Here is a 22,164-nt window from a genome sequence, read left to right as displayed (position 1 = left end):
GTAGTGCTCTCAGGGATGTTACTAGCCAAGCGTTTTCTTCTCAACAAGTTCCTGAGGGAAGAGAGAGATCTTTGGGTCCCAGGGGCCATAGGCTTTAAATCTGCCAACCTTTCCTTGGTGTGGAATAGCAGTAAAGGGAGGATGATGAGGGACGTAAGGACCATGAGGACTACCTCAGCGGAAGCCTCCCTCAGTAGGGTCTCCCCCAGAAGACTGTGAGCTCCTGGGGAGCAGTTTTCTAGTGCCCCCAGAGCTTTGCACAGGACCTCTTCACATGTAGCAAGTGGTTTAAGAAAGGCTTTATTCATTCATTCAGTCATTTATAGGTTGTCATCTCTGGGAATTGTGTGTGGTGTGAGAAAGAAGTCTCTTTTAAGTGGCTAGGATTGAGCTCACAGAAGGTGTAGGCCAAACCGACTCCCTGCCAGCAGACAGAAGCCTCTGTCTACCCTTCTACATGCACTTCCAAGCCACAAGGGTGGGGCTTGGCATGGCAGCCTTAAACTGTTAGAGTGAAAAATTCCATGACAGTAAGCCTGCATGTGTGTGTGTGTGTGAGCATTTATATGACACTTTCAAGTTTGCAAGGTGCTTGCCATCTGTTATCTTGTCACTCTATCACTGCACCTGCACTATGCTCAGCACATAAATGAGACAGGCCTAAGGAGTTCATTTTCTCCTGGAAGAGTGCAAACACACGTCCAAATAAGTGTAGGATGAAGGAAATTGAGGAGAGCGAAGGCACGTACAGCTGTGCAGGAAAGTCTAAGAAGGCTTCATGGAGGAGGGGACCCCTGATATGAGCCTTGGAGAAAGACGGACATTCTGAAAGATCATGTGTGGATGAAGGGCATTCTGAGCCTGGGGCATAGCTTGTACAAATGAATCGAGGTGGGAGATGAGCAAGAATGATTTTAGGGGATGGCGAGCCTGGGGAGCTCTACCTGGGGGATGGTATGGAAGGAGGCTGGAAAGGTAGATGAGAACACGATTGTGGAGGTCATTGGTGATGAAGGCCTGGCCGGAGAGGTGGCCTTTTATCCTGTGAGGGGCAGGGAGATAATGAACACCTTGAGAGAGGTAGATAGTTAGAAAAGCCTAGAGGCTTTGAGGCCAGCTCTGTGACCATGCCTCTGTTTCCTTATTTGTAAAAGGAATGGTTTGGATTAGCTGGCTTCTGAAATTCCATCCAGTTCCTTAATTCTATGAGAAAACTCATCCTGGACAGCCTCATACACATTCAAATGATGGTCTGAGAGTTGGTGCAATGGATAGAGCCCTGGGCTTTCAGTCAGGAAGACCTGAGTTCAAATCCAGCAAGGTGACCCTGGGCAAGTCGCTTAACTTCCATCTGCTTCAGTTTCCTCAACTATAAAATGTGGATCATGATAGCATCTACCTCTCGCAGTTGATGTGAGGATTAAATGAGAGAATATTTGTACGGAGCTCAGCAGTGCCTGTATAAATGCTGTGTCTTTCCTAACAAACCCCTGTCAAAAGCATGCCGTACTTGAGTGCATGTGACTATGCAGAAGAGAAGAGATTTGGAATTAGTGATGAGAAAACCGAGCTTTGTCCTAGAGCCCTGAGGTGAGAGGCCAGAGAGAGAGCCCTTGTCTCAGACCCTGGGCCTTGGGACAGGTTGGGATTGGTATGATTTCTGGCACTTCTCAGAGTGTTACATGAGTTAAGGTCAAACGATTCTGCAACCAGAGCAGGCTGATATCCAAGACAATCTGAAACCACAACTGGAGAATCCCTCTTGTCCAGGCTGAGACTGATTGTAGATTTGGCCCACATGTCATATTGGCATCTGTGCGTGCTTGGTTTGGGCAGCACTTCAAGGGGGTCAGGCTGTCTGAGGGCAAAGCAGGTGTGGGCAGCATCCAGGGCAGAGCCAGGCATGGGGGCTTTCTTCTGGGGCCTGGCGCTGCAGTGTTCGAGGCCCCTCCCTGGCTGAGGAAGGCTCCCCCGTGCAGGCCTGTCCCCACCTGGTAGCCCCTGGGAGCCCAGCACAGAGGGAACTTGCCAGGAGTGGTGACCATTTCTAAGGCCTCTCTTTGCTGTTTGTTTTTTCCTAGGCATCCTAGAATACATTTCCAAACAGGTCTTGTGGATGCCCATCTCTACTGCCTGAAGAAATACGTTGTAGATTTTCTGGTTGAAAACAGGTAAGATTGGGGGAGGGAGGTGAAGAGGTAGTCAGATTTTGAGTTTTTAATAATTGTTAATAGCTTGTTAAAATTTTGATTGCAAAGTACTTTACGAATATTATCACATTTGATCCTCACAATAACCTTGGAAGGGAGGTGCTATTATTATCATCCCCATTTTACAGGTAAGGAAACTGAGGCAGGCAGCAGTCAATTGCCCTGCTCAGGGTTATACAGGTTGTTGTGTCTGAGGCCAGATCTAAACTCAGTTCTTCCTGACCTCGGGCCCAGTGTTCTGTACTGGCTTCTAGTGCTATTTAGATGAAGTCCGGAAAGGAATGGTTCACACTCAGTTTGTGTAAAAGTAAAATCCATCCTCGTGTCAATCTCGGTCAGCCTTTATTCAGACCCTGTGGCTCTGAAAATCATGAAGCCTTCACCAGGTTCGGCTCTAAGCTTCTGAGCAACACGTCATGATGTACCCGCTCTTCCCTCCAGCCCCTGGCAGTTCACCAGGCAGAAGGCATTAATATCAGGCTGCTGGGATGTTCTGTGACAAGAAGGAGGCAGGACCTGTCCTCCAGGACGTTAGATCATTAGCTCTAATTAGATCAGGGGACATCCTGGGTACCTCCAGAGTCTCTGCACAGCTAATGCAAAGTAATCTAGAGGGGCAGCAGTAAGAAGGGAAGGCCAGCAGATGAGGGAATGCCTTGGCCACAAGGAGGCCTCCGAGCTGAGCTTCCAAGGGAGCTGGTGATTCCCTAAGAAGTGAATGGGGACCAGCCTGGAGGCAAGGGAGGGAGGGGCAGCAAGGGAGCTGGTTCTGCTTTGCCTTTGTACCCCCAGGCTTGGCACAGCCACCTCATAAATGCTCGTTGGTTCACTGAGCCCATTTGGCTCAGCCGTAGAGCATGTAAAAGGGAATCGGGTATAATAAGCCTGGAAAGTCAGCTGGGGCCAGGGCTTTAAATACCAGAGTGTCATTGGGAGCCAGGAGATCTCCTTGAGCTGGTCGTGAGGGACAGGGTCAGACCTGGTCTCTGCCTGGAGAATGGGCCACCCATGCCAGAGCCTGGCTGCCGGGGCCCTCCAGGAACTGTTATGATCGAATGATACTTGAGGGGCTGGCAGGCTCACAGGAGGGCTTTTCAGGGAAGGAGATGAGGTGATATTGAAGGGCCTCCTTGCAGTGAAGCTGTGTGCTCTTCACTGCTTCCCAGGATCCCATGGTATCTTGGGAGTTCTGCTGTTGGGACCCTTTTCTGTCCTTTAATCCATTCAGCCTCAGGGTCCAGTCACTGTCTTTGCAAAAGCAGAGCCATCAGAAGTAGGGTGTGAGAGAGAGAAGGAAGATTTCAGGTGATAACTTGGGTCAGCTGAGAATGTTTTAAGGATGGGGGAGATCCAGGAGTGCATTGTGGGCTGCAGGAAAGGAATGTGGAAACAGATGGAACATTGGAGGGGAGGGAGAAACAGGAGGGATGGGATCAAGGGAGCGTAGAGAGGAGTTGGCCTTGACAAAGAAAAGGCTACCTCCTCACTGGGTGAGTGAAGGAAGAGAGAATGCAGTCAGGGCATTTGACATGTAGAGAAAGTCTTTTTTTATTGTTGTAATTTTTATTATTCATTTTAAACTTAAATACAAAATTAAAAAAAAAAAGATTATCAATATACCCGGGAGAACATGAGAGGATTCAATATAAAACAATACATTTCCTTTTCAGGAAAACCTATATAATAAATACTACCCATTGTTTTCAAATCTCGTTTTCTTAGTAGAGCAGAGTTCTCTACTGAAAGAGTGGTGAGAAGAGAAAGGAGTGAGAAACTTGAGGAGAGAAGAGCAGGTTTGTAACAGCCACTGAAGAGAATGAGGGAGGAATAAGAGGGTTGTCTTACTGTAGGGAGGCCCAGTTGATAATAAAGAACAATTTGTAGTAGAACCAGCCAGCAAGGTTGTGTGGCAGTCAGCAACATGGAGCTAGGAACAGAGGGAGGAGACAGTGGGGCTTTTCTGAGCTACAAGCCGTCTGCCACAGGACAAGAGCAAGGGCTTCTAGAATCTCGGATGTTGTGATATGGATCTGATTGATGTAGCATTGAGATGGAGAAGGCAGAAAAGTGAAACCAGATTAGGGGGAGCTGGGAGAAGAGGGAGAGAAAGGAAGAGGGGCAGGAGGTCAGGGAAAGAACGAAGACTAGGTCTAGAGGAAGGGGAGTGGAGGGAAAGAGGATTGAAAGGAGATCATGGCTGGATAAAGGATTCCTAGAAGGCTGGATCGTGAGCAGGGTGCTCATTGCTGAGCCGTGCTGTTGATGAGGTTGAGTGAGGGAGTCAGTCACGGGAGTAGAGGTGGAGGCATCGTCCTAGTCTTCTAATATAAGAGTGGGAGTTGGAGTGGAGAGAGGAGATGTCCTGGGGTCTGTGGATAATGGGCCACCGGGATCTGGACGGGCTGACAAATTTGGAGAGAGTGATTCTCGGAGAAGAAAAAGTTGCTGAGTGATGTCCATAGAGAGAGTCTAGAAGTAGCAGTGGGGAGTGTCTGTGTATTTCAGGAGCAGGGGCCAGTATTGAGAGAAGGTATGGCTGGTAAAGGAAGGGGTGGATGGATGGGACTTCAGTGTCTTCTGGGGGAGCCAGGTCCATCCCCAGTGAGACCAAGAAGAAGGAACACGAGAGGACCAGGTTTAAATAGAAGGGCAGTTTGTTAATGACAGAGCAGGAATTCCAGAGGCTGTGATGGAAGAGGCCTGCAGGTGGTGGGACCGGACGGACGGGGAAGAGAGGGTACGAGGCGGGCAGGAGATTTGTTCTTAGGTAGCCAGGATTCAGTGTCCCTGAGACTGGGAAAGCAGAGGCGACAGGGGAAGGGGAAAGGGAAGGCCACTGATGATAACAGGTGAATGGATGCTCCCAGGCTTGGCCCAGTTTGTGGCAATATTTTCAGACATTGAGGCTATATGAAAACAAACCATGGCAGTGAAAAATAAGATTTTGTTTAAAAAGGGGGGAAGTGAGGCCAGAGGAGAGTGTGCCCTGCCCCCAGCCACCTTGTACTGCTCACAGAGCCAGGAAGTGGCTGAGAGGACCAGGGGTCTTCCTCAGGGGAAGCATTTCTGATGTGCTCATGCTGTCTAGTACCCAATCTACCAGTTTGATAGCTCACAGGACAAGTACAGGCACAGAAGGATTCCCTTTGGTCTCTCATACTTGGATGCCTCATTTCATGCATGTGAGTTACTCCTTCCACTGACATAGACTGAAACTCCTTAGGAAATGGTTTTCTTGAGCTGTGTCAGCTAAAAGAATGCCCGACCTGGAGGCCAGCCTCAATTGGGGGTCATGTGCCCCATTTGTTAAGCCAGCCTGGGATATGCTGCTTCCAGCCAGGTAGCACCTGCACCAGTTTGCCTTCTGGGGTGATTTCCATCCCTTGGGGGTGGATGATTGATCTGTGACTGGAAGCTGATAACCAAAGGAGCAGTTCTCAGATGAGGAGGTGTGGCCTGCTCCCCTCTAGCTACCCCCCATTAGCAGCCGTTGAAAAGAGAGGGAGGCCACGCTTGGCAAATTTCCAAGCAGGGTGGGGAACTCCAAGGGAAAATATGGGGAATTTCTGAAGGGCTCTGTTATGAAGGGATGCTTTCTGCATGAATTTCCCTTCAGAAGGAAAGGGACCGCTGAGGAAGCAGCCAAGGCTAGGCTGAGGACAGAGGCCTCAGAGCTTCTCCTAGTGTCCTTCATCTCTTATCTGGCCGGCAGCATCACACTGGATGCAGCAAGTGAGGGGCAGTATTCTGAGAACCAAAAAAAGATGGTGGCATCTTCCTTAAATCGGTGCTTGCTCTTAGAAATGTTCCTGTGTCTCGGGCAGTTTTGTTTAACGTCTTGTGGCTGCCACGTTGAGGTAAGAGCACCTGTCTAAGTCATTGGGAAGTGGGATCTGCTGTTGTTATGCAGAAACAAATGAGGTGTGTTCTGTGAATTATCCCTGCGTGTGGTTGGGAGATGGTCCAGAGCACCGGGCCTTATCTGGGCAGTGCCGAATGGACCTGACAGTCAGTCCAGAGGGCTCGCCCTGATCCATGGTTTGCAGAACACTTCCCATCCCTCCTCACGTGCTCCACACAGATGGGGGCTTCTCAGGGGCAGGGGCTGTATTCCCCTTTCTTTGTACCCCCAGCACTTAGCCAGCGCTTGGCACACAGTAGGCATTTAAGAAGGGCTTGTTGACTGACTGGACTCTGTGAGGTAGATGCTATTCGTGTCCCCATTTTTACAGATGAGGAAACTGAGACTTCTAGAGCTTACACACATGGCATCAGTGTCCAAGGCAGGATTTGAACCCATTTTCTTGATTCCAAATCTAGCACACTCCCTGCTATACCACAGTGCCCCTCCTGGGGAGGAGATAGACACCTTCACATTCTGGCCTGGTGATCGAGAGTCTGCCCCTGTGTCCAGAAGGGCCAACGACCCAGACTAATCTGCGGTCGGCCCAGAGAATAGAAAACCACAGTGCAGGATGAGCCAGTGTGTTACAGGGTGCACACGGCTGTCACGGAGGAAGACCTTGGAAGATGGGCAGGCAGGCCATCGCAAGCACAAGCTGCAGTTGGGATGTGCTGGGGGGATACAGAGGATGGCAGGAGGGGTGTGAGCAGAACGTTTGAGACCCTCCCTGAGCAAAGGCGCCTCTGGGGAAGAGACCCAGCTGTGCTAGAGTGAGGAGTTTGTGTGCTAGGGTAAAGGACAGTGGATTTGGAGGACTTCAGGGGAGTGGAGGCCAGGCTTCAGAGAAACCTAAAAGGCAGGCTGAGGAGCTGGGCTCCTGGCCTGTAGGCTTTGGGAACCCAGAGAGCAGTCTGGGGCAGGAGAGAGAACCTGCTGTGTGCTTTGCACACAGTAGGAAGCCTAGGGGCTGGGGGTGGCTGGAGCCGAGCCTTCCTATGGGTTTGTCGTGGAGAGCTCTTCTCTGTGCCCCTTACTGCAGGGTCTCTCTGGAACCCTGAATGCCGATGTTCTTTACCAAGGAATCAGAGAGCATGGACTGGAGAGCTGTCCCTAGCTGTCACAGATGGACTGTGTGACATGGGGCTAATCTCTTTCTCTCTAGGGCCTCAGTTTTCTTTTCTATAATATGTAAAACTTCAACACCATTCCTGACAGTCCCTGACTGTCAGCTCCCTGGAGCCCCTGCATCATTATGGTGGGTACAGTGGGAAGAGGGCTGGGCCCAGAGTCAGAGAACCTGAGTTCAAATCCCATCTCTGACACTTAGTACGTAAGTGACTTTGGGCCCCTCATTTAATCTTTAAGGGTTGCCATGTCCCTCATCTGGAAAATGAGGAGGTTGGTCTAATGGCCCCTGAGATCCTTTCCAGCCCTCGAGCTGTGATCCTACAATTCTGTCACAACCTTTGAATGCTATGACTGGCTCAGGAGATTGGGCCCAGATGGGGTGAGGAGCTTTTGCTGTGCCTCATCTCCCCCTTCCCTTCCCCAGGGTCTCAGGGTCGTGGAGCCAATGAAAGAGCAAACTCTTCCTAAGCTCACGTGGCAGGGGGGGGCAGGAGTTTAGAGCCCACACACCCACACCCTTCCAGGCTCCCCCTGCAGCACTGACCCCAGCCGGGGGTCCCAGTGCATTGCTGTTTCTTCTCTTCCTTCCAGCTGTGAGCCTCAGCACTAACACCATATCCTTAGAGAGTCCTTGAAGAGTTTGCCAGAAAGAAAAACCCAGAGGGGTAGAAGAGGCTATTATAGAATACTGTAGCCCAAATGCTTAGCTTTTAAGTCAGTGCCTTGTAATCTAAATTTCCTGTTTACCACACCAGATTAAATCTGTTTTCTTTGAAGGCAAAAAAAAATTATTGAGAAGAAAGATGAGGGTGTGGCCCCATATTCCCATTCCCTTTCTCTTCATTGTCCCATTGGGAAGGGGTCTGTCTCTCTGTGTGGGCCAGGCCTCGGTGACCCACTGGGGCTGGAGGAAGAGGGCTCCCAGCTGGCCAGGGAGGGGAGTTTGCCAGGCCCGAGCTGCTTTGCCTTGGGGCAGCCCTTTGGTAGACCAAATCAAGTGTCAGAACCAGAGTGGAAAGCGTTCAGTTCTCAGAAGAGAGCAGAGTAACGAGGTGCTGCTGCCTCCAGTGGAGGGTCACCCTGAGGATGAGGGGCAGTCGGGAAGCAGGGGCCAGTTCCCAGACCGAGGCTCAAGCATGAGAAACAGCAAAAATCAGAGATTGGAATAATCAGATGATGTTCCAGATGTTTCTGAGAAATGGTAGTGGGCAATTAACTCAAGACATCCATACGTGGAGAAAAATGCTTCATGACTCCCCAAGCCTTACTTAGAATAAGATACTTCTGAGATGATTCCATGTTGTTCAGTGCCAGAGAAACAGATTAGCCAGATCCAGTTGTCCGTTCTGCTGTGGGTCCGTCCTCACCTCCCACCTCCCTCCAGCCTAGTCCTTGCCAGGCTTCCTTGGAAATATTCTGGATGGCTCAGAGCCTGGCAGGCCTTCTAGAAAGCCTCTTCCAGGAGGGTAGACCCAGGCTGGCTACACCCCACGCCTTGCCTTCCCCTGCTCCCCCCGTCCAGCTCCTTGCCTTTGAGCCCCAGGTCTGGGATTCCCTCCCTGTCTCCACCTCCTCAACCAGGCTTTGAAATTCCTGCCCTTTTTGCTTTGGCTTAGTGAGAAGAAACATTTGAGTTGTGAGTTCATCCCCCACTGTGCTCCCCTGGGCCCCACTCACTGCAGACTGGTGGTGGTGGTGGGAGACAAAGTTCCCAGATCTACAAGAAACAAGGTGAGGGCCAGCCAGACCTGAGGGCCGGTCTCTGGAACTGGTGTTTTAATTTACTGTGGCTGGAAATGCCATTTCCCCCGGGACTGGTCCATTTGTTCTTCAAAGGGAATTGACATTTCTTTCACTTTTTTAAGTGGGAGGAGAGGGGGAGATAGAAACAGACAGACAGACATAGAGACTGGCTGCGCTGGCTTAGGATAAACTTGTAAGGAAGTAGAGAAGAACTAGGTCTTCTTTCTGGGTATTTATCCCCATGGAATTTTGATCCCTCCTGGAAGAGAAGCAAGAGAAACTGCCCCTCACATGCAGCCCAAGAGCTTTGGGGAATTTGTACTTAGCAATTTGTACCTGTAACAACAGCACCAGCTTTTGGGTCCTGTGGTTGCTCTGCTCCCTGGGAGGCAAGGACACCAGGGAACCGGCAAAAGAGTTTGTTGGGGAACTGCTGCTTCAGTACACACAACCCCCACCCACCTTGGGCTTCAGCTCAGGCTAGGAGGCTAAAGGGAGGCCCAATGTGAGATGTCCTTCACTTGGGAGAGCCTCTGGCCTCAATGCCATCATATCCCCAGCTGTACAAACTCCAGGCTTCACTCGCCTTCTGCTACAACCCCCAAGAGAAGATGAAGGAACCTAGGACAGCCCCCCCCCCCAATTTCATGTTTTATCACTGGCTGATTAAAAATGACACAAGGAGAACAGAAAATTAGAACCAGCCTCTTGCTGCCCGCACCCCGACCCGATCTTTCTGTGGGAGGATGCCAGACATTAACCATGTCTGAAGAAGGAACCAAAGCAGCAGTGGCCTCCTGGGTGTGCCTGTGGGCCAGAGGCCCTTAGTCCTGGAGCCAGGCAAGGAGGGGGCCTGTCTGCCCATGAGCTTTCCCCAAGTTATTAGAAGCACAGCTCTCCCTTCCCGAGAGATCTGAAGAATTTCAGTTCATATAGTTGCAAGGTAGGGAGGGTCGTAAATGGCCTTCTTATCCAGAGGCGGCAAACTTGTAGGCCACCTTGAACCAGATTAAAATGTAATTGGGGAAGGTTTGGCAAGATGAGTAACAATAGGATACGTGATGGATGGTGTTAGTTGGTGGGTTTCTCAGTCATACGCTGCCCCAGGCAGGGATCTGTTTCTGTAGTTGGGTCCTGCTGCTCTAGGCCGGTGCCTTCCCCTGTAACCACAAGGCCCCTCTGGGCAGGCCAGCAGGCTCACAACACAGCCAGCTTTCTGTCTTCAGAAACACCAAGCCAGAGTGGGTCCTTTTGTACCTCTCGCCCTAATTTCATCCCCTGGAGGCAAACAAGCCTGCTCCCTTTTCTGGTCAGTTGGTGTTCTCTTTCCCAGATGGCATGTCCATTAGCTCCTCGAAGGCAGGGATGGTTTACTTTGGGGGTTTGTGTCCCTAACACCTGCCCCCAGGCCTGGCACAGTCAGCACTTGATAACTGCTTGTTCGTTGATTGAGTAACTTCCTGCTATTTTCAAGACACACACACGGGTCCTGCCCTTACAGAGGGGTGGGCATGAAATAATAGATGGGGCATAAGAGAGAAGTGATGACTTCATGCTTTCTGAGCAGAGGCTGAGTGGCCCCTTGTCTGGTGTGTCATGATCAGGGCTCTATTTTCGGGTCTGAAAAAGACTAGATGGTCACTCCTGGCCCTGCAATTACAAATTCTGTGAAATCCTCGAAAAACCTCCAGGCGAATTTGAGGAAGAAGCTATCAGTCAGTCAGTCAGTAAACATTTAGTAAACACCTCCTGTGTGCTGGCCACTGTGCTAAAGCTCTGGGAATACAAAGGAAGGTCCAAGAGTGCCTGCCTTCTGGGAGCTCACAATCTAACGGAAGAAACAGCACGCAGACAGCTGCATATACAGGATAAATAGGAAATAATCACCAGAGGGAAGGGACCAGCATGAAGAAAGGCTTCCTAAAGAGGGGGGATTTTAGCTAGGACGTGAAAGAAGCCAGGAAGGACCTGAACGGGACCTAGAGAAAGAAGGATTTCAGCAAATGAAGATGAGGAGGGGTGCAGCCAAGGCATGGGTGACAGTCTGCAGACACACCGCATTTGTGAATCTGGGTGCCCCTAACAGAAACAGGGAGATCAGAAAGTGGGGTGGGTTGGAGGAGAAAATAATGAGCTCTGTTTTAGACATTTTAAATTTGAGATACCAACGGGCCACCCAGTTTGAAATGCCCAAGAGGTAGTGATGTCAGGAGAGAGGTTAGGCGTAGACGTGTGGAACTGGGAATCATCTGTATAGAGATGGTCACTGAGCCCATGGAAACTGATGAGGTCACCAAGTGAGAGGATGGGCCAAGACAGATCCCTGGAGGACACCCACACACTGTGGACAGGCCTGACCTGGGTAAAGATTGAGGGAGGGAGGCTGAGAAGGAGCATTGCTACAGGGAGGGAAAGAACCAAGGGAGAGACCAGAGATAGAGAGGAACCAGGAGAAGGCTATGGAGGGCGTCAGATGATGCGGAAGGGTCAGGGAGGATGTGGGCCGAGAAAAGGTCTGGTGATTAAGAGATTTCACTGGGTGAAATCTGAGGGTTTAGAAGAGACTGAAGGGAGAGGAAGTAGAAGTGAGAAGTAGGGTCAGCTTTTTGAAGAAATGTAGCCAAGAATGCAAAGAGATGCAGATGGACGATGGTAAGGGTGGGGAGCAGTAGGGGTAGGATGCAGAGAGGATTTTTCCAAGGAAGGGAGAGACTTGGGTATGTTTGTAGGCAGCATGGAACTAACCATGATGTAAGAAGAGACTGAAGATTAGAGAGAAATTGAGGGTCACAGTGGAGGTAGTCTGCTAGAGCAGAGAGAAGGGGGTGGGGTGGGGATAGGGGTGAGGCCAAGTTTTGGCCTTGGTGAGGAGAAGGGGCATGATGTCTGGTGACACGAGGTGGGGAGCAGAGGGACCCCCCCCCTCCCCAGTGAGTGGCCTTGATTGGCTTGCTCAAGGATGAAGCAAGGTGGTGACAGGGCTGGAAGAGAGGAAAGAAGGTAAGACTTGACTTTTGACCCACCAGAATTTCCCGATGATTACCAAGTCCATAGTCCTAAAGCTCAGACCTGACCTTGTCATTCCCTGCTCAAGAAGCTTTGGGGACCTCTTCCCCCACTCCCTTTGTCAACTTCTCTTTACAAGTTAATAATCCGTGACTCTGCCCCATGCATGGCACAGGCTGCTCTGACTCTCCTGGGTGTCAATGACCCCTTCCCCTCATCATTGGGTTTGTTTTGTGCATGTTCTATATTTTGTTTATGTATTTGGCACACGTTGGAACCCTCAGAAGAAATGGGGAGTTAAACCTAGAGAAAGGAAGGGAGAGGTGGGAATGGGAAGCAGGGGGAAGAAAAGAAGCCTTTATTAAGTGCCTACTGTGTGCCAGGCACTGCGCTAAGTAAGCATTTCACAAATTATCTCATTTGATTCTTGTAACAACACTGAGGTAAGTGCTCTTATCCCCATTTTGCAGTTGAAGAAACTGAGGTAGATGGCGGTACACCTGTCCTCAAAGAGGTCACAGATAGAAAGGCAACCACTGAGAGGTCTCCGGCCCACCCCTCACTTGGCTGAGGAGGAAACAGAGGCCCAGCCAAGTGAAGGGACTTGCCCAGGAGCCCGTGGGAAGTGGAGGTGAGACTCAAACGCAGGCTGCCCGGCCAATACTTTCCTCTTCCTGCTGTCCTGTAAGGCCTGGCTCTAGAGAAAGCCAGTGGACTGAAGAGGAGTGAGGAGAGGCCTTTTTTTGTATGAGGGAGTCCAGAAGGTTTTCCAGGCAGAACAGGCATTGCGTGCCTTGGCCGCCACAGACACAGGGAACTCACTTCTCCACTCTGACCCCTCCAGTTCAGCCTTGACCTTGCTGCTGCCCAGTCTTTGTGCTTAATTCTGAAGTGCTCAGGCATGCATATTCAAGCGTGCGTGCACGGAGTCTGCTCCTCTGGCCTCCTGGGCTGGGCTCAAACTCATCCCCACCATAGCCTCTCATATAGAAACTTCCTTCTGCCTCCACTTTCCATACACTCTCCCTGCATTTGTCCCCATCTGAAGCACACTCTGGCTGTTTCCAGGTGTCCCAGAGGTGAGAGCTTAGAGAATCTGTATGTTCTCACTGCCCGGCCCAGTAAGCACTTAGTGTTTACTTAATTGAGTTGTAGCATCTCTTAGTGAGGAAAAATATCAGATTTGGAGTCAGAGGCCCTGGGTGGGAAATCTAGCTGCCACTTCGTGTCTCTGTGACCTTGGACCAGAACCCTTCCCTCTCTGGGATTCAGTTTCCTCATCTTTGAGATAGGGGGGTTAGATTAGTGATGTCCACATTTCCTTCTCTCTCAGAGTCTATGAAACCCTGAATATCACAAGTCAAGCCTCTGTCCCCTGAAGCAAATGGAGAACACGTTGATTGCTGGGAAAAGGAATTGACTAAATGGGAAGAGAAAAACAGAGGAGAGGGGCGCCCCTTGTCACCACCACGTCACACTCCCTGGCTCGTATGAGACTCAGCCCTCGGCCAGTTGGCGTGGGGCTCCTACCCAGCATCTCCAGAGCATCTGCGATTTAGAGGGGAGGCTGCTCACTGCCTGGCCCCCTTGACTTAGGCAGTTGGAGATAGAAGACTGTCATAGATTTCTGCAGTTATTTCTCCTTAGGTTTAAAATGAGTATTAGGATCAAAAGCAAACACTTCTGAGGAGGGCCAGGGTCGAAAAAAAGAATAGAATAAATGGGGAGTAGGATAGGATGAAAGGAAATATACTTAGTTTTTCACAACAGGACTACTATGGAAGTGTTTTGCATGACTGCACATCTATAACCTGTATCGAGATGCTTGCCTTTTCAGTGAGGGGGGGTGGGTAGGGAGGAAGGGAGGAAATTTGTAACCCAAAGTTTTAAAAACATATGTTAAAAATAAAAAAATTTTAAAAAGAAAAATAAATAAATAAAATGAGTATTGGGGGTTCTGAGCAGAGGGGACTTTTCTGAAGTGAATTCCCCTTCAGGCATCTGGCTTACTCCTACCCCATCATGCCCTGGCTTCCCCTTCCCTCTATGGTCAGGAGAATAAGGCCTCTTTTGTGGTCTTAAGGAATTTCTCAGAACATTTTAAAAGTGTGTTTCCTGGGGATCCATTTCTCTTATACCGTGACTGCCTCTGCCTGCCTCCCCTGGTAGGTGGGCCAGGTTCCCTGTGCGTGCCTGGGTGTCTTTCCCTGTGGAGCAGCGGCATTCTAGGTGACAGTTTTGGTTGTCTGGTGTGTCAGATAACAGAGGCGGGTGGAGTTTTCCCCATGATGCCATTTCCAGCTCTGCCACAGAAACATCACTCCGAGCCCTGCTGAAGCCTGCCTTCTGCTGTCAGAATGCCTAGGGTAGCCCCACAGGGAACATGTGCTTGTCAGTTGGGAGGGAATATCAAAGCTTGCAGAAAGTCCCTACTGATGGGCCATCAGTGGGCTGCCTCTACCCAGCTTGCCACCCAGGGCCTGGGCAGAGCCGGCATCCAGGGTGAGGGCAGCCCCAGCCCTGGCCAGACTTCCCTGTCACCTTCCAGGCGAAGGCTGGCTTGAGAGAGAGCAGCTGGTGCTGTTGGCTTCTGCATCTGAACAGCAGATGGCAGATCCCCCTTTGGCCTGGAAGAAGCAGCTGGGGGAGCTGTCAGCCGGGCCAGCCCAGGCCCTGCAGGAGAATGAGCTGCCTGCCGGGTACCCTAGCAACGTGGGCCTGGGCAGGACTCCGTGCCAGCCGACTCCTGTCTCCACGGGTGGCATCCTCGCCATGAAGAGCCTTGGCACAAGGCGCACATTGTTGGAGTGACTGAGCAAGCGTGACACCATTCCCTTCCATAGTGCAGATGCTCCCGAATCAAACTTGTGATTTTAAGTGCCAGCATTTCAGAATTGTGAAGCGAACTGGGCAGGTTGTATAATCAGAGGCCTGGGCCTCCTGGCCAACCAGAGCCTGCTTCTTTTCATGGGTTAAAATGGGGGTGGGGGGTGGGCAGTAGGGCCCACCCTCATGTGAGATAGGGTGAATGCCCGGGGGTGCTTCATGCCTGACTCTTGTTTCTTCCTAGGTCAATCACGTCCATCCGGAGTGAGCTGATTCCATACTTAGTTAGGAAACAGTTCTCCTCGCCTTCATCACTGCAGGGATGCACTGAAAAAGAGCAGACCCCAGAGAAGAAGGACCAGAAGTCCATAGGTCAGTGCAGAAGCTGAGAAGCAGTGGCCCCTCTGTGGGCAGCAGAGCTGAGGATAGATCTGCTGCTGAGCCCCTAGCTGAGAGGGCCCCAGAATTTGCTGCCCTGGATTTTAAGTGGATTCTCCTAGTTCTGGGGTTCTCCCATAGGGTTTGGACCATTGCCTCTGTTCTTTCCGGCTGGGTTGGTCGTGGAGGGGGCCTAGCTGGAGCTAGGGACTCAGGTGTGTAGCCAGAGCCCCGGGGACAAGACCTAGAGAGAATCCCACCTTGGGACTGCTGTGCCCATCTTCCTTGCTGCCAATTCTTATAGTCTAGCCTTTGGTCTCGGGGATCTGGAGCCTTCCTAAGTCTAATAGGGGAGGGAAAATCCTTGTCAGGACTGAAGGAGCCTGCAGTCTGCTGGGAGGCAACTGCATGGGCCTACCAAATGGGGTCCTGTTGGTGGCCAAGCTGCCTGCTAAATTTTCCTTCCTTGGGACTTGCTTTATTTTTCTAAATGAATCCTCACCCATGTGGGAGTTGATTTCATAGCCTCCCTTCCTTATAAATGTGGAAGGTGAAGCTTTACTTTTAGGCAGGGTGGTGTGTCAGGGGATATGGGTTCAAGTCCTGCCTCAGACACCTTCTGTCTGGGTGGTCACGGACAGGTGACTTGGGCTGACCACCTCACAGGGACGTTGGAAGGCTTCTTCTCCCTGTTTCCCTCTAGGAGGGAGGCTGTGGGCAGTCTGGCTGCTTGGAAGGATGAGGGGAGTTCTCGGTGAGCACCTTCTCCGCATTCCCAGCTGATGCCTTCCCTGCCTCTGCCTCCTGCAGATATTCACAGCTTCCTAAAGGACAACGACCTGCTGGCCGTGGAGCCCCATAATGCCTATTGGAAGGACTGTGGAGTTCCTCGAGGCCGAGTCAGCTGCTACGTCCATGTCATGAAAGGGGGGTTCTGCTCTCGAGTGAACACCCTGGGGCTCTACATCGAAGCCAACAAGCAGGTAAGAGGAGTCACTGGCCCTCCTGAGGAGGGAGACGTGTTTGCCTCACTTCCTCTCTGCTGCTTTCCGAAATCCCAGGCAGGCGTGTCAGGGCAGGAGGGAGACCACCGGGGCGGCTGGGGCGAGGCGGAGGGAGCTGCCCGAGCCCCGCGCTCCCCGACGGCCCCGTGGAGGGGCTTCTTCAGCCTGGCGTGGCCAGGGGCGGGCAGGGTTCACTCAGCGTCTGAAGATGCGCTGACGGGGCAAAACAAGCTGCCTTCGGGAGCACTGAGGGGCGCTCCATGAGCCCCGTTTTCCTGCCTTTCTCTCCAGTCAGTAACTTAGCCTCTGGATCCCAGAGCTGCATACGCGCGCGCACACCCACTGAGCTACCTGTGCAGTCACACGGGGCCTTGGCACATCTCTGTTCTGATCAGAAATCTTGAGGGCTCTCCGTTGTCCACCAGAGACAGTTTACCCCCTTTGCCTGGCATTCGGGATCCTCCTCCACTGGCAGCCATCCTCTCAGCCATCCCCTTCCTCGTACTGCATGTACAACTAGTCAGGCAACCGACATGCATCCAGCGGGCCAGCAGCATTTATGATGCCCTCACTCTGTGCCAGGCCGTGTACCAAGCCCTGGGGACACAAGAATAAGCAAAAAGGAAGATTGTCCCTGCCTTCGAGGAGCTCACAGTTTAAGGGGGGAGGGGGAATAGTACATAAAGGGAGCAGAAGAGGGAATGGGAGAGGTGGGCGGGGTCAGGAAGCCGAAAGTCCTCACACTGGCAGCACGCGGCAGCAAAGCCCGGATGGCCCTGTCCCCAGCGTGGAGGCCCCACAAAAGAACTTATCAATGGGAGAAGGGGGGCTGGCTGGCTTCCTGAGCTTACTGAATGTGCCAGGCCCTGTGCTAAGCACTGGGTGTACAAAGAAAGGCAAAAAAAGAAAAACAGCTCCCGCCCTCAGGGAGCTTACATTCTAATAGGGGAAACAGCTATGTACAAGATAGACAGGAGGCAGGTGGAAGTCATCTCAGAGAGAAGGCCCCAGCAGGGAGTAGATGGCTGAAGGGAGCGGGGACTGGGACTTGAATGAAGCCAGGGGAGCAGGCAGCAGAGATGAAGAGGGAGGGCATGCGAGGCAGGGGGCACGCCAGAGAAAAGGCCCAGAGTGCGGAGAGCAGCTGGAAGGCCAGTGTTACCAGACTGTAGGAGTCTGTGGAGGATAGTGAAGTATAAGGAGACAGGAACGGTAAGAGAGAGTTTGTGTTTGGGCCTGGAGGTCATAGGGAACCACTGCAGTCTGTTGGGTGAAAGCAGGGGTGACATAGTTGGACCCATGCTTTAGGAAGATCATTTTGACAGCCGAGTGGGAGGGAGGGCAGCGGCGGCCCTCCAACAGCTGCTGCAGGGATCCAGGCCTGAGGGGATGAGGGCCGGCACAGAGGAGAGAAGGGATGTGGGCAAGATGTCTTCCCCAGCGTCTGCCTCGCTCTCGTGGCCACGGTATTATCTTTGCTGGTTGGATTTCTAACCATCCTTTAAAACCCAGACTGAATGCCCCCTCCCTGAGGAGACCTTCCTTCCCATGCAGGCCTCCTGCAGAGGCCTGGGTCTGGAGCTGCTCTGAGCTACTTGTCCTAGAGGATCAGGGTCGTTTTCCATGGCACTGCCTTACGTGCTTCCTGGGCTCGAGCCCCATCAGGGCACAGGAGGCCCGCCCTGTCCGTGACTTGAGGTCTGTGTGGAAGGGGGGGGGGCTGACCTGTGGACTCCCAAGGAGGCGGGGGTGTCAGCACCAGAAACACCTTAGAAGCTTCATAGCGCTCCTTCTGCAGAGGAGGAGCAGGGACCTTTGCCTAGGGGCACACAGCTAGTCATGTTCTCCTGAGGGCTGAGAACCAGGAGGGCCTCCTTTGCCGGGGGGCATCTCCCTTCTCCTCCTGGGAACCCCCTGGTGACAGGGCACGTCTGTGCAGGCAATCCCAGCTCCCCCCTGTGTCTTAGAGACTTGGCTCCTGGCTCAGCGACAGGAGGACTTTGGCATGAGGGTGAGGATGTCGGTCAACAAGCATTTCTTAAGCACCTGCTGCGTGCCAGGTGCTGTGCTAAGCACTGGGTGTACAAAGAAAGGGGCAGACATGGTCCCTGCCCTCCAGGGGCTCACAGCCTTCTCAGCAGAGACAGCGTGGAAGTAATGAGCTCTCCACAAGCTCTAGATTGAGCAGCTGGAAGAGGAGCTGATGGCCTGGGGTCCATACCCAGTTCCAGGCCTTTGGGTCAGTCAGCACCAAACCTCTTGAGGGCCTGTTGGTAAAGAGTTGGGCCAGATGACCGACCTCCGAGGGCCCTTCATCTCCCTTGAAATCCTGTAGTCTGATGAGCCGACACAGAAGCAGATGAGAGATGTGGAAGGAAAAGCGTAGGGGGCTTTCAGCACAGCGCTGCTCTCCTGCCTGAGTCACAGAGCTCTCCTTTTCTTTCTTCAGATCCCCAAATTGCTACCTGTTCTCTGCCCTGAGGAAGCCTTGCTTCACCCGTCTGCACAGATCTTTGACCAGGCCCTGGTGAGTGACCCTCGCCCCACCCCAGAGCAAGGGGCTGTCCCTGGTATGGAAGGTCTCAAACCTGGTACACAGAGAAGCACAGGGAAGTCCCCGGCACCCAGCTGGGTCAGGTGTAATTAAGCTGTTATGGAAATCAGCCATCACCTACCATCCCTGGCCCTGAAGCTCAGTGGGCAGTGTGGCCTGCCTAGGGAGGCTGAGGGAGGCTGGGGGAAGCCGGGCCCAACCCTGGACCTGTCCCTTCTTTCTCTGTCCTGGCTGGGGGACCAGTGGCCAGCAGACATGGAGAGTACAGTAGCTACTGCCTGCTGAGGTTTCCTGCTTAGCTCTTGTTTTTTGTTTTTTTGGCTAGACAATGGGGCTAAGTGACTTGCCCAGGGTCACACAGCTAGTAAGTGTCAAGTGTTTGGTCTGAGGCCGGATTTGAACTCAGGTCCTCCTGAATTCAGGGCCGGTGCTCTATCCACTGTGCCACCTAGCTGCCCCCCTGCTTAGCTCTTGCCAATCACACAAGTATGGTCCTAGGGAGTGGGAGGTCCTGGCAGATCCAAACCCTGACACCCCCCCACACCCCACCCCCTCCCGAAAGGGTGCACCCGGTCCTAGCTTGGAGATGTGGATTGGGGAGATGAAAAGGGGGGAGTCGGGGGCGTGTGCTCTGGAAGCTCTGGGCCAGGGACTTCACCGGCTCATCCTCTGTGCTTCTGCAGGTCGGACCTGACAGCATCATTGGACCATCTGTGCAGGTGGGTGAGAAGACCTCCATTAAATACTCCATCATTGGGTCCAGCTGCCTCATAAGAGACAGAGTGAAAATCACCAACTCTCTGCTCATGAACTCTGTCACTATTGAGGAAGGGTAGGTCCTGTCCCTACCCCAGCACAATCTCACTCAGGGCTCTGCCCTGGGCTGCTCTTATCCTCAGGCCCTGGAAGCAGCAAACAGAACTCCGTGCCCCACCTTTCCCTGGTTTTCTTGGTCTGGAGCCCTTCTTGGAGTGATGTACAGTGTGGGGGCCAGTAGCACCAGCATGGGCCAGGGCAGGCCCAGTGGACTACAGTGAACCATGGGAGCACCATGGCAGACCTGCCCCCTCAGGAGCTGCCAGGCGTGTAGCTGATCCCTATGAAATGGGCTGGCTTTCAAAAGAGGACCTGAGGTGGTTGAAGGGGGAGACTGGGATAGAGCCTTCTCAGGCATGAAAGGGGCCATTGGCTTCATAACAGGGTTTTACGAGGGGAAGTGTGGTTTAGTGTAAGGGGGTGGGGCTGAACTTTGGAGGCCTGTGACTCCTGAAAGGATTGTCTTCATTTCTTGGCATCCTCTTTGGTGTAAAGCTGACAAACGGAACACAAACTGGGGAATGACCAAGATGAGCAGGGGCTTGGAGGGAAGGTGACCATTGGCCTTGAGGCTTTGAAAGCCTGTTGGGGAAGGTGCTAACTCTGCTTGGCCCCGGGGAGCAGAGCCAGAAGGGACTGGGGAGGTTTGGGGCTCAGGGTCAGGAAGCGTTCCCCAGCGCCTGGAGCTGGCACTGAGGGTAACGGATTGAGTGAGGCGCTCCCCCTGCCAGATGGGCATTTTAGGCACACGCGGAAGGCCTCTGGTAGCACCCTTGGTCTCCCTGTCCATCTCCCCAAGGTGGCAGCTGGCTCTAGTTGGTTCCACTGCCTGTGAGGAAGCCCATTGTAAATGTTTATTTGGATCTCTATCTAGAGGCAGCTAAGAGGCACCATGGAAAGAGCTCTGGGCCTGGAGGCTGGAAGACCTGAGTTCAAATCCTGCCTGAGATAGTTACTTAGCTGTGTGACCCAAGGCAAGTCACTTCACGTCCGACTGCCTTAGATTCCTCATCTGTAAAATGGGGACAATAATAGCACCGGCCTTGCAGGATTGCTGTGAGGGTCAGACTTGTGGTGATATTTGGTTTTTTTTTGGTTTTGTTTTTTTTTACTTTATTAATTTATTTTGATTTATCAACAGTCACTTCCATATGCTTTTGAGTTGAGAATTTTTCTCCCCCTTCCTCCCCCCCACCCTCCCCAAGACGGCGCACAATCTGACATAGACTTTACGTTTACATACCCATTAAACATATTTTCACATTAGTGAAGTTGTAAGTAAAAATTAAAACCAATAGGAGGAACCATCAGAAAGATGAAACAAAACTCAACAGAAGGTACAAATAAGTGATAGCGATTCGACTTCCATAGTTCTTTCTTTGGACGTGGACAGCATTTTCCATCCTGAGGCCTCTGGAGATGTCTTAGATCCTTGTAATGCTGAGAAGGATTCAGTTTAACAATGTTAATCATGTCATAACATGGCTGTTATTGTGTACAAAGTCCCCTTGGTTCTGCTCACTTCACTCAGCATCAGACCATACAAGTCTTTCCAGGTTCTTCTGAAGTCAGCCTGTTCATCATTTCTTATAGCCCAATAGTATTCCATTACATTCATATACCACAACTTGCTCAGCCATTCCCCAATTGATGGGCATCCTCTCAATTTCCAATTCTTTGCTATTGTGGTGATATTTGTAAGGCACTCTATAAATGCTGGTTGCAGTCATCCTCTGTTTTCTCCCAGGGGTGATGCACGGGCGTGAACCGTGGAGCAGTACCCTCTGAAAGCATTAACATTGGAGGTGGCTTGAGAGCTTGTTGGGGCAGTGTGTAATCGGCGGGAGGGGACAGATTGCACGTGGAGAGCCCAGATGTGCACTGGCCCAGTGGAGACCCGCCGGGGCCCTACAGGATGCTGGTCGTGATGCAGGCCCAGCTCCCGACATGGGAACAAGATGGAATGCTCAGGAATCCTGAAGCAGGAGGCTGCCTTAGCCACAGCAGCGCATCTCGATGATGTTCTGGCTCGGCCTCCTGCCGTTAGTCAGGCTGTCAGTCCCAGATCAGAAGCCCCTCGTGGCCTGCTGTCCTCAGGTGGACAGGAAGCCATGGTAGCCACCTCAGCCAGTGAAGTCTCAAGGAGAGTTTCAGTTCCTCTTAGAGAAAAAAACCAGCCTAACTTGCCTGGAGCTAGGCCTTAGGAAAAGCTACAGCCTCGGTGGGAGGGAGGGCATGGGGATGGGGGCAATTGTGTGCACACACTGCGGTCTGTCCCCCTGGAGACAGATGCCTCCATCCATGCCATCAGAGAGCCACAGGAGTGTAGGATGAGGTCATCCTGCTGTCCTGGCCTCCGCGGGAAGATTGTGTTCTGTTCTGGGCAGCCCGTGCAAGGTGGAGGGCATCTGGAGATCAGTGTGTGCCAGCAGAGGCTCACTTGAAGGAACTGGGATCTTTAGCCTGGAGAAGGAAAGACTGGGGGGGCGGTGGTAGCTGCCTCCAGCTGTTTGAAGGGCTGCCATGGAGGACTGGCATTAGAGCAGGGCTGGTGGGTTGGAGCTGCAGACAGGCAGATTGCAGCTCCAGATAAAG

At 52.1% G+C, this 22,164-nt stretch overlaps 1 protein-coding gene across 1 annotated transcript in view; it reads left to right on the top strand.

Annotated features, from left to right (window-relative positions):
- EIF2B3 (eukaryotic translation initiation factor 2B subunit gamma) overlaps positions 1–22,164 on the top strand; it is a 95,844-nt gene that overhangs the window by 54,730 nt on the left and 18,950 nt on the right. Inside the window, exons 6-10 of the mRNA XM_020987571.2 lie at positions 2,082–2,171; positions 15,062–15,189; positions 16,006–16,178; positions 18,649–18,726; positions 19,437–19,585. Coding sequence (XP_020843230.1) covers positions 2,082–2,171; positions 15,062–15,189; positions 16,006–16,178; positions 18,649–18,726; positions 19,437–19,585 — 618 coding nt within the window. The remainder of the gene's footprint in view (positions 1–2,081; positions 2,172–15,061; positions 15,190–16,005; positions 16,179–18,648; positions 18,727–19,436; positions 19,586–22,164) is intronic.

Source organism: Phascolarctos cinereus, unplaced genomic scaffold (genome assembly GCF_003287225.1).
Source record: "Phascolarctos cinereus isolate Bilbo 61053 unplaced genomic scaffold, phaCin_HiC Scaffold_5;HRSCAF=322, whole genome shotgun sequence".
Lineage (NCBI taxonomy): Eukaryota > Metazoa > Chordata > Mammalia > Diprotodontia > Phascolarctidae > Phascolarctos > Phascolarctos cinereus.
This window is presented reverse-complemented; position numbering and strand designations above follow the sequence as displayed.